The sequence below is a fragment of the Stegastes partitus genome, unplaced genomic scaffold (assembly GCF_000690725.1).
Source record: "Stegastes partitus isolate 25-593 unplaced genomic scaffold, Stegastes_partitus-1.0.2 Scaffold14, whole genome shotgun sequence".
In the NCBI taxonomy this organism is placed as follows: domain Eukaryota; kingdom Metazoa; phylum Chordata; class Actinopteri; family Pomacentridae; genus Stegastes; species Stegastes partitus.
In genome coordinates, this window is record NW_007577745.1 from 204,857 (window position 1) to 217,315 (window position 12,459).

General features: G+C 45.8%; 1 protein-coding gene across 2 annotated transcripts in view; it reads right to left on the bottom strand.

The window, feature by feature from the left end:
• Positions 1–12,459, bottom strand: part of cacna2d2a (calcium channel, voltage-dependent, alpha 2/delta subunit 2a) — a 160,531-nt gene that overhangs the window by 22,046 nt on the left and 126,026 nt on the right. For both annotated transcript variants that reach the window (XM_008289271.1, XM_008289262.1), the window contains exons 9-13: positions 8,820–8,870; positions 8,453–8,552; positions 5,781–5,942; positions 4,537–4,647; positions 3,809–3,887 (exon numbers count right to left, since the gene is read on the bottom strand). In XM_008289271.1, coding sequence (XP_008287493.1) covers positions 3,809–3,887; positions 4,537–4,647; positions 5,781–5,942; positions 8,453–8,552; positions 8,820–8,870 — 503 coding nt within the window. The remainder of the gene's footprint in view (positions 1–3,808; positions 3,888–4,536; positions 4,648–5,780; positions 5,943–8,452; positions 8,553–8,819; positions 8,871–12,459) is intronic.

Here is a 12,459-nt window from a genome sequence, read left to right on the forward strand (position 1 = left end):
CCAAGTTATTAAAGCCACGAGTGTTTATACAAAGAGCGGCGGAACGGAGGCAGCATCCCCAGAATGTTAAGAGGCACAGATAGCTTTCATTACTTTCATACATTATGCACTTTTTCACAGCGCTCTCTGTCTGGTTTATGAGCACATGTGAGCATTACGCATGCACATCCGTTCACACGTGCACATTGGCATTCAGGGCACAGCTATTTGTTCTAGTCGTGCTCAGTCCCGGCGTTCTGGCCGCGAGCCAGCCGAGTGGTTACAGAGCAGAGCGGCACAAAAGGTGGAGAGAGGAGAAGGCAGGCAGTAGGTAAGGATCAGGACGTAGATCTGATCCACAGGTTAACAACACGGAGCCAGGATCAATGATGAACTCAATCAATAACCCATTTTCTTTGTCAAACTCATTTACATAATGTCAGCTGTGTTCAAACGGCATCTTCACATTAATGAAGTCATTCGGGTCAGTTTGGACACAAATGTAAGAAAACAAACAGGATTTTTTCTGCCTCGTGTGCACTGAGCCGGAAACAGATCAGAAATCAGCCTTTTTTACCTTCATGTATTTATGTTTTCTTTATCGTCTCTAGTCTTTGCTGAGTCCATTGTGAGCATCGCTCTCTGTTCACATCCAGGTTTTTTTATTTATCAGGACTTTCCCAGAGACAACCGGAGCTCACCCAGTAAACCTTTGCAGCTCATTTCATGCTGTAATTGATTTTAGCTCTCCTGTTGATGGCCATCACAAATTCATACCATATTTTACTCCCAGCTCCGGATTAAAAGCAGCACTTTAGCGGCGGCATTAGGAGCGGCCGCGGCGCTGTGTGGTATTTGCTGCTTCTATCCTCCGTTTCACCTGTTTTTTTGAAGATAACTTTCTTCTCTGTTGTGGATTTGGTGAGAGCACGGCGAGAGCGTCTCATTGTCCTCAGAGTCACAGGGAGGCTACTCTCTTCTTAGGACTGCAGCTCAAGTGAGACAACAGGCAGCATCTCCAAGTGGCCCGGCTGTGTGTGTTTGTGCCATGTCACGGGTGAAGGGTTAGGGCCTGCCGGTGTCAGGGAGCCGGCTCTGCTGGAGCCAGATACCAAAGAGTAATAAGAGCTGCAGATATGAGAGGACAGCTCCATTGAGGCTGGCGTGTCAACACTATTGTCTTACGCTGGCATAGACTTTAGTAGCACGCTAATCACTGCAGGCCTGAACAGCAGAGAGCGTGTTGGCACAGAGGCATAATCCTGGACTTTCCCCGGCCTGACAGGGAGATGGCATGGTAATCATCCCGCTACCAGACGACTCCTGCTAATTAATAACAACTTCTGGGGAGACACTTCTGAAGCACTTGGCTCCACTGGCAATAAGCTAATCAGCAGACAGCTAAAACCCTCAGAAAGGCTTCAGATAAACCGCAACGCTGAGAAACAATATTAAATCACAAAAGGCAGGAAGAGAGGTGGGCTGTGAACTTAAAAAATAAAAAAACAAAGGTTCAAAACCGAGCCATAAACAGCGAGTTGGGCCGGACCTACTGAGCCAAGTGGAGATGAGATTCATGCCGCTAACCGGGCCTGAGTCATCCGGGCTGCTGGTCAGAGCTGTCTGTCTGTTCTCTGGGTTATTTTAGGGCCACTGCAGACTAATAACCTGATTTCAGCTCCGCATGCAGTGAAGCATTATTTTATATGGAAGTCGACGAGTAACTTAATACCAGACTGAAAGCAGCTTTAATGCATTTCCAGGTTGAAAGCTTGGAGCCGGTTCTGGGTGTGGTTCTGTATCGCCACAGACTTTAATGGACATCACTACAGCACAGTGAGAGGTTAAACCACTACAGGCTGCAAGAAAACACAACTGGAAATTAGCATGTGGGTCTGAAGGACTTGTTTTAGATCATTATAAGGCATCTCTATGGAGTAGTGAGAGTGCCAAATTACAAAAAAATAAATCAATAAAAGAATAATAAAATAAAAGTGGAAATAAAAGGAAGAATGAATCAAATAAAAAATAAATAAAAATCAAAAATAAATCAATCCATAAAAGGAAAGGCAAATAAAAGCAGAAATATAAAGACAAATATTTTTTTTAACTATTTAAATTATTTTATATAATTTTTTCATTTTTATTTTATATATTTTTTATTATGTCGCTTTAAAAGCAAAAGAAATATGCGCAGAAAAACGACATTCCTACTGCACACATCTTTCTACGTATATTTCCTTTACTTTTAAAATGACATTATAAAAGAAAAAAAATAAGATAAAAATAAAAAAAAATATAAATTAAAAAAATTATTTTAAAATACATTTAAAAAATAATTTTAAAAAATGAAAAAGAAAATAAATCAATAAAAATAAATTCTTATTATTTTTATTGGTTTGTTTATTTGTCTTTATATTTCTACTTTTATTAGCCTTTTCTTTTATGGATTCATTTTTGATTAATATTGCTTTATGCTGCCACAATATTTTTTTTTAACTTTTATTATCCTTTTTCTTTTATTGATTTATTTTTGTAATTTGGCACTCTCACCACTCACCAGATTACACAACCTATTTATTTAATGCGTTTTTATTTTTTTTTAGCTAAAGTCATGTTAAAATTAAGCTATCCGATCTGAATGTAATATGAAATAATTAAGCAGCAGAAGAGAGATTCTTTTAATTTCTTTTGTCCGCCTTTATTTCTGCGGACAGACTGAATCCTCCAGGTCGTGGATGATAGCTCTGCTCTGCAGAGAGATATTCTGCCATCCTTTAACAGATGATTCTCTTCAGCTGCTCGTTGCTGGAGGGGCTTTGCTGCTCTACCTTCTACTTTAAAACACTCCAGAGGTGTTCTGTTGGATGCGAGTCGGGGGGAGACGTTCTCGGCTAAGTCATAGTTCACTTTTTTCCTCCTTTAAAAGCTCCTGTGTGGTTGTCACAGTGTGTTTGGGATCACTGCTATGTTCAGAAACTCCTCTCCTGCCGGCTTCTCGTTGCTGTGAGTCATCTCTCCAGTCAGGATCTGAGCACACGAGCTAGTGTTCGTAGTGCCATCTATTACTGCTCCCTCTCCTCCACCTTCTGCACCCGTGAAGCCCCGCACCATCACACTCCCTCCTCCGCATCTCACAGTCCTGCAAGGTTTACACCAAACATGCTGGACCCCATCTGATCCAAGCGTATTTATTTCGGTTTCCTCTGACCAGAGGACGCTCTGCCAACGCTCATCAGGCCTCCTTTCATGTTCTCTGGCAAAGCTGAAGCGTTGCAGTTTGGTGCCATTTTAGAAGCAAGTTTTTCTCCTTGGACACTGTCCGGAGGAGTTTGTGGACCGTCTGAGCCTGTTTTCCAATTCAAGGTTGTGAAAACAGATTTTTGTTTTTTAAGGATGACAACTGCGCCTTCTGCTATCGGTGGCACGGCTCTTCCTGTATCTGTACGACTCGATGTTTTGGTTACGAGCACAGGACAGAACTGGGAGAAGAAGTGGTGTTCATTAGACGTTACACGTGTGATAGCTTTAGTTGCGATAGTCAGAGGTGTAGCTAATCTAACCTACACATCTTTACCAAGCTCACATTCACGACACTTCGGTTATTGTGAGAAGATTAAGAGACCACACCTATGCATGAGCGCTCTCCAGAACCAGGTCACATGATGGGAAATGTGCCGATCAATCAATTCAGGACTCCCGCTGTGATGCACACTTCATTATCTGGACACGAGGAGTCAAACTGCTAAACTATGTGACCTCTTCAGCCACAGCGGCACCCCTTTAAAACATACATTTACTCTGTATTTACACATAAAAACAAACTCACCTTTGTTGGCGCACGCTATCCACTGCAAAGGTGTGACGTCGTAGTTGTGCTGGCCAACGGAGAAGGTGAAAACACGAACCTGGTCCAAGAAAAAGACAAATAACATAAGACAACTGGAAAAATATTACACTCAAATCTGGACTACGGCCTCGTTAGCCTCCAAGTCAACTCGCGCGACCATCTCCAACAACGATGGAGCCGTTAAACAGCAGATTATTCCTTTACGACAGCGGCCGTCGCGAGGGAACCGGACAGTAATGGATATCAGAATTAATATTGCCGGGGTTGTGAAACGGGGTAATGGAGGGGTGGAAGTGACAACAAGACACGAACAAAGACACAAACTGGTGGAGTATCTGCTGGCTGTAATATTATAGGCTCTGATGATAAAGTGGCCAATTAGTCAGCAGGTCAGAGCTGTTAACACCAGCAGCCAAACAACAAAAGAGACGCAGGAAGAGAGAGAAAGAAAGAAAAGCAGAGCGAGAGAGAGGGAGTTGAAGAAAGACTGCAGAGATAAAAAAGCCCAGCCGGCTTGGAGAGGACGCTGTGTGCACAGATTGGAGCGCTTGGCATGTATGACAGTCGAAGCAACACAACTGCCGGAGCTATAATGAGACGGTGTCAGCAGAAAACAGGGGAAACTGGGAGAGAGGAAGGAGCGCCGGAGACAGTTCCTGGACATGCACGAAGCGTCGACTAGATAACAGCCTCGGAGACACACTCACTGTTTTGTTGGGCCAGTTGTACTTCTCAAAGATCTCCTGAGCGCGATCCTCCCCGCCATCTGTAAACATCATTATCATCTTGTTGCAGTTGGCCCTGGGGGCACTGGTCTCCTGTGGGCCACGACGAGGAGGAGGAGGAGGAGAAGACCAAAGAAAGAGATGAGAACAAAGCGGGGACACAGGTTACGTGATGATGTGAAGTCTGTTTACACAACGTGATGACATCCCCGCCGCCTCCGTTTAACTTTCACAGGCAGCACATAAACATTTCATAAACTTTGCATGCATAAGTCGCCGTAACTCCTCACTGCTTCGTGAAACGTGTGCGTGCATTATTCTTTTTCCAGATATCAATCTAATCCTGCAGCAGATCCATCTACAAGCCTCCAGCTGCCGTTCTTCATCATTCAGGTGTCTTCGTTTGTAGGAGAGGCGTCGTAATATTAGCATCATTTTGGAAATGCATCTCAAGTACACAACATTATTCTGGCATTAAATCTGTTTTTTCGGTGCCAAACCCCCCCTCCCAGCGTGGCAGCTGCCATTGATATGCAGGCCAGCAGCATGTCAATCTGACAAGATTCTAATAATGATAAATAATACCGCCACAATTACATATTTTTATTGTGCTTCTGCCACCAATCACGGCCGTGAGTCGGCTGCAGACAGCGATTAAAGGGCCCTTTTTATTTCTCATTCTGCTGGCAAAAGGGAGGGTGGAGCGGGGGTGTGGGGGTGAGACTTGGCTCTATGCCTCCGAGCCCACCAGAGGAATATAAAGTGTCTGTGGCTGATCTCCTCTGGGCTGTGCTCATCAATCATCCCATCAGAGCCCATTAGGGTGGCAGCCTCCTAAAATACACAGCAGCATACGGCGCTGAGGCAGCACCTGTGTCGGGAGCACGTGGACGCCCGGTGCTGACAGCCATCGCTGCTGTGCTGGCTGCTGCAGGAGCTAGCGTCACAGCAGCAGCAGCTATAATCAGAGCCACCTTCAACAGTGACAGCGCTCTGGAAACGTCTTATGCAAACTTGAGCCACTTGCTGTCAGCGTTGTGTTATTGTTGTAGATTCACTTTTATTAATTGGACCAGACAGTAACCCTGGCAGGATGCGTAATAACACGCTGGGCCGACGTGGTGTAGCTCCAGCATGTTGTTCACGACTCCACTGAAGCACATGATTCGTCAGACAAACCGTGCGCTCTTGGATGGGCTCTCCCTGAAAGGCTTGTTGGCTCTTACGTTTAAAAGCTGTTCAAAGGCGAACGTGAAGCCAGACTTGTAATCCGTGGTTCCTTTGGCTTGCATATGCATGACGGCCTCTTTGAAGATCTTCTTGTTGCGAACGTTGGCTTGAACCAAAGTCCTGAAGCAGGGAACAACAGCGTCGGCCTTTTCGTTGAACTGGAGGGGCACAGATGAAGGCAGAGCAGAGTGTGAGCAGGATGCACGCTGACCTTCCTGCTAGAAACACAACACAATCTGCACAAGTTAAAAGCATGAGTCCAACTGTTGGAAGATTGTGTGTTCCTGTGTGCCATGTGTGTGCGTGGCGGCGGCAGCATGCAGACGTGGGTGTGTGCAGATGTAAGCTGCCCTGCGACTCTCTGGCTGGCAGTAAACGCTGGTAATTACAACTTTCCACACAAAGAACAGGTGCACCTGAAACACCAGCGCAACGCAGCGAACGGAAAGCCAGCCAAGGTAATATCATCTGTCTCATTGCATCCACCAAATTAGCCTAAAACCGTGTGTGCGCGCGGGCAGGTTTGTGTGTGTGTGTCATGTATACGGCTAAGCCTAAAATGATCCGTCGCCCTGCCAAAGTGTGATTTATAGCAGAGTTTTATTGAAACAATAGCTTGTTTTTCTGGCAGCAGGAAATAACACAAGCAGTGACAAAGGCGGCCGGGCGTTGTGTTAGAGACGTCAGTGATGGAGCTAAACGGTTTTTAACATTTTTACTACAAAATTATTGCTACCTCTTAAAATCGCTGCAAATTTTTGAGAACATGTAAGTTCCCAAACGGTCCTGGTCGTGTCCACGGCGCTCTAGAGCATCTTTAATACCCTACAAATGGAGTGCAGCTGATGCAGTGGTTCTCCAGTCAGTTACCAGTCAATTATAAGTCCGGGCTAAAACCGAGAGCTTAGCGAGCTCGCAATTATTGTCCATCACTGACAGAGAGTTGTGCACTTTGGCTCCTCACACAGAGAGGCTATAAAGCCACAGTCAAGTGTTTTCAAGTGCCAGTGGCCACGGTGCTCAGCATCACCAACAAGTACAAGGAGCTCTACGCCGTGGAGAACACCGAAGGGCGTGGAAGGAGGCCAGAAGTGAAACCTGCACTGGCAAGAAGGGTAGACCAAGAATCCAGGGATCACCAACAAAGCCGTCCTAATGAAGCAGTTCTGCTACCAGCATGTCAAGGCAGAGACCAAAGAGGACGTCGCTTCTCCCAAAAGCTCACCTGGATGAAGCTTGTGGTTGGAGAAAACAGAGCTAGAGTATTTTTGGATACAGGGATGTGGTTTTCATTTGGTAAAAGAAAGAATCATCCAGCTCCAAGAAAACCATCAAGTCGTCAGCGTGGTGGAGGGAATGTGACGCTCTGGGGGAGTCTCGTTAAAATAAACTGCATCGTATGAAGAGAAGACTTCTTCTGGAGGAAAACAGTTTCTCGGTCAGATCTGAATCCCGTCAAGAATCTTCGGCGGGAACTGAAGACGAGGCAAGAAAACCTTCCAAGCTCACAGAGAAGCAGAAGTTAACAACTATAGGAACTGTTTGGTGGCAAATAAAGGCCTTACGGTTGATTTCTGATGCAGGAAGTGCATTTTAGACGGTTAAAATTCACCTCTAGCACAACGTCTAACCGTCTTTTGTCACTTCTTTGTGTATTCGTCAAATAAAAATTCTGAATAAATCAAAAATTGTCAATAAATAATTTTGGATTGAACTCTATTGTGTCTGTGCATCGTGACAACATTAGCAGCGATGTCTGTAATAGCAAGTTTCAGATGTTGTTTCCTGTTGAAGGTCAGCTTCACAATCTTCTGACATTTTCAGGACAGATTGATGCAAAACGTCGTGCGTGAGAAACGCTGACATTTCTCACGGGCTGGTGTCTCGTATTCAAACCAGCAGACAAAGAAATCAAGAAAAGAAAAAGTATTCAGAGGCACAGATTCACCCAAATGTTCAGAAACTCAGCAGCTCTGAAACAGGCTTACATCTACTATCTGTGATCAATTAAAAACGCCACCATCGAATATATCATTACAGCTAATTAGAAGTGAGGCCGTAGTTTGTCATGCAGAAGCATCCGGACGCAGAAGACGGTGTTTGACAAATATTTTCAGTTCTGGCAAATAATTCATTTTTTTTAAGCCCTCATTTCATTTCCAGGGGTGGAAATCAGATGCGTTCTCACCCAGATTACGATGCTCATTTCTGGCTCTTAGAGCTGGGATTTAGACGCACACAGTGGCTAAGAGCAACGGATTATGAGGGATTACTGGAGGGAGTCTACAAACAGAGCCGCCACGCCGAGCGAGTGGACACGTTTATGTGTGTGTGTGTGTGTGTGTGTGTGTGTGTGTGTTATCAGCCCTGCATTATAGAATAATGTTAATATTCTCCTACACATTAGTCCTAATAGAAAACCGGGTAATCAGCAGAGAGTGAAAGAGACAGACGGACGCAATCCCACACGGACAGCAGAGCAAACACACGGTTAATGAGGGAAGGCCACTGTTTCCACTACAACCAAACAACTGGGAGCAGAATCAACACGCCGGCTCCCTGCTCGATTACCACCTGCTTAATGAACACAGCTAATATTTGCGGTAATACTTTCCGCAGTGATTTGTATCATTAATAGAGAATCATGATCTGCAAACTCGTGACTCACCCTGGCCACGTTGACGTAGTCGTCGTCCGACAGCGTGTCCAGCATCTCCACCACCGAGGTCTTCATGAGCTTCAGGGTGAGTCCGCTGACACTTCCACTCCTGCAGTGATAGGATGAAGACAGGCTGAAATCCTCAGAGGCTCCTACGTGTTTTACAGGTTCAACAATTCTATTCTCAGAAATTAGAGCCAAATCCAGTGTTTCCTGCATGTTGTGGGCAGCAGTGGAATGGCTCGTGGTGCTCAGATGATGAGCAGCAATCATCTTCCTGGCTCTTTAGCCTTTCTTCAGACCAACAGGTGGCACTAGCGCCCTTTGAAGGAGACGTGAAGCACACTCCAGCCAGAGGGAGCAGGGAGATACTCACACATCCACAATGATGACCATGTCCTTTGGAGACGATGCACCTTGGATATACCTGCCACAAAAGACACAAAGGACGGGCTTTAATTTTCTCCCATAATCTCTGAAAATTGCACTAAAGAAAGAAGCCGGAGTCTGCGTGAGCTGAGCCGCGATGATATGGAGCAACCAAGGCTGAGCCCACTTAAGCTACAGAATACTGAAAAGGCTTATGCGCTTAGAAGAGTTAATAAGTTGTTATATACTTCAGTGTTGGCTGCGGCTACTGTCATCTGACTTCAACACAGATAGTCCTCTTTGCCGCGTAACAATGCCTCCTCTAAATAATTACCGCATAAGCCAAAGTAATTACTAGTTCATGGTCTAAGTGTATAATAACACATTTGGTACAATGGCCTGCACTGAGCCGCACAACCTCCGAACCGCACGAGGCTGCTGATGAGAAATAAAAGCATCTTCCACGCCGTGTCAACAGAGGCTGGAGTCAGTCGTTAGTCATCAGTGTTGTCAGACATATTTATCTAATTCTTTCTGTTTTAGCTTTACTGATATCAACAGCACATTTAAGCTGTTGAAGTTTTGGGAATCGTAGAGTTTAAAGGCTTAATTAAGTGTCACGTAGTCGTTCTTATTGCCATTAAAACCGATAACACATTCTGTCTCCAGCATCCTCAAGGTTATTTGGTCCTGGACTTAAGCATATTTTTTACATTTTTACATGCTGCAGATCCATTTTTTGAAATTGCTATCCATCAATACAACCCTTACATCCCTATTTTTTAAATAATATGTATGCAATAAGTTCATATTAACTAATTAACTTGCTAAAAAGTGCAATTAATCACCAGAAAAATGAAAATCCTAAACACAGAAACGTTATCGCTGTATCCCTTAAAAAATTGTAATGTAAAAAAGAAGTTGCACCAAATCCTTTCAAACCACAGAAACTTTATTTGGAGTGTTTCCATAACTTCATTTTTGAAACACACTCATTTTTATAAATAGAGACAAAGGTGGTTAAAGGTAATAATCATCTCTATAAATAGAAATATTCAACTGTAGGAGCTAAGATTGTGTTTTTTTTCAATTAATAACAAGAAATGACTCATAAAAGACGTTTTTTTTTGTTGCAGTCCAACATCCTTTATTTTTACTCACTTGAAACTGATTTAAACTCGTCAAGCAGCAGTCTGAGAGCTGCTGACCTGCGCCGCGCTGAGCTAAGTGCTGTCAGTAAAATAAGAAAGCTGATGTTCTGCTCCGTCCATGACTCATCGGTTGGGCGTCAAACACATTATTTACTCCGGCGGTGGCTTTATATCGGGGGGGGAAGCTGCCTCAGACTGTTTTACTTCAGCGACTCCTGAAACGGGGCTGTTGTGGTTGTTTCGAGGCCCACGAGGCAGGATGAGCTGGACTAGCTGGACCACTAGCATCCTGGAAGAGGTGCACGCATCACGGCTGTCCGGCGTCGATAGAGGATGACATACAGGAGGAAATCAAAACCTCCCTCAGTCTCTTCCAGTAGCAATTAAATTCGCATTTAGCACCGATACAAACAGAGCAGAGATTGATGGACGTTACAGGCTTTTCTATGAGGACGGGGGCTTCAGATGTGAGCTTGACATTCTGAGGAGCGAGCAGGCAGGCAGGCAGTTAGCAGCCGTCCTAGGCGGAGGCAGAGTAATCATCAGGGGTCTCTTTCTGCTGATTATCAGCCATTCCGCTGAGTGTGGAGAGAAGCCAGCTGCCTGTGGGCCAGAGAGCCTCTTTTCTTATGCTCGGCCAAGCTGATACGGAGGTAGAGCCGCGGAGGCCCGGTGGGTTTCACCGCCAGCCGCCCACTCCCTGGCAGCCGCCGGCCCAACCTGCAGCGCGACCCCTGACCTGTGCTGAAGTGACATCTCTCAGCGCGCCGCCTGGGCCGCTCAAATCGCTTTTCCAGACGCAACCCGGGCCCCGCTCGGCTGCAAAACCCGCCCGAGACCCCCAGACGGAACGGGGACTCGGCACCAGCTCTGCCTCGCAAGAGGTCGATTAACTGAGCATGCCCAGAGTGAACACGGGCAGAACGTCTGAGTGTAAGAGAGGGCGAGGAGGAAGAGGAGGAGGAGGAGGAGGAGGAGGAGGGAGAATCCAATTATTTTCAATAATAAAGAATGCCACATCAAAGGTAGAACTTCCACAGCTCTCCACAGCTGTGTGGCGTATGAAATCAGGTCTGGAACCATGAGGCATATTGGCATGCATGACTTTTATCAATTTAATTACTGAAATCTTAATTTGAGGCATTGAGAGGGAGAGGAGGAGCGAGCCCAGACTCCACACGGTGGGGGCTGCTTTCTTTCGAGAGGACGCCGTTTGTGAAAGCGATCATCGATGCAGCACTGAGAGTCGGTCAGAATGTGGCTCACGTCTCCGCTCCCTCAGGCTGCTGGATGGAGACACCCCGTCTGGAGATTGAAGGAGGGTCATTTGGTGACGGCTGATGCCCACAGACCAACTGCAGGATTTCATTAACTTCTGTGGTCAGTCTATTTCTCACAGAGCAGAATGGCCCTTTAATGGGACTTGAAGTTATTTTGAGGGGGCTAAATGTTAATTATAAGGCAATGCAGACTTCTATTACTCAGTCATTATGGGTCATCTTCAGCTGCACCAATGTAAGACCGCACAATGGAGCACTGTGCGAGCTTTGGCCCTAAAATATGCTGAGAAAATATGACTTTCAAGCAGATCATTTCTCTCCAGCTGTGAAAGAGGCAGCATTGATCAGCAGTAATGGGGTTTAAGAAGAATGTGCGAGCAGTGATGGAGTGAGGAAGAGCAACACATGAGCCCGGATAGCGTCACTCAGCGCCGGCGCCATCGCGCTGCCGTGGCTGATCTTCCACTCAGATTGTCTTGGTGTATCAGCTCTTTCTCTCCCTTTCCATTGCCTCGAGTACAATTGAATTTTCTCTGTGCCTCTGAGCAGAGAACATCAGGATCAGAGAGAGCCGGGATGGAGTCAAGGATTTTCAGTCTCCGGGCTGATACGCCGCGCCGCCGCTCTGACAGATAAAGATCACGAATTGAGGCCGGTATCAGCGTATAATTCTCCACATTTTGACTCATGGATCCAGATGTGTTGTTTCTGCATGGATTCCAGTCAGTAATTACCTCTCAGCTTCTGCCCACTGATGCCATTCTTTCCCTGTCATTACCCAGTCTCCTGCATGCCAAGGCCAGGTGACAAGCAGATGGGCCTGGCTGGTGCCGAACAGAGCCCCGGCGCCGGCCCGTCCCCCCGCCGCCGCAAAACCATCAGCCGGCGGATTCACTCAAAGTCGATATCTCGCCGCCGACCCCTCAAAGGTAGAGGCGCTGCTTTAGTTCAGACGTCAGGTTTGTGTGAGGACGCGTCAGCTCCTGTGAACAGCTCATTACAGAAGATCAGCTCGAGTCTGAGACGTACAAGCAGCCAGTTTAACGTCCATCACGTCCAGGTTTTTAAGTGTCACACCTTCTAAAACATGAGATACCACATCGTACCGGCGGCTACTGGCCACGCAAGTCGACAAGGAGCTGCTTCAAACATATCAAACGTAAAAGTACATTTAGATTTAAAGCTATTTTTACATTTCGACTGATTTGTTTGTTGT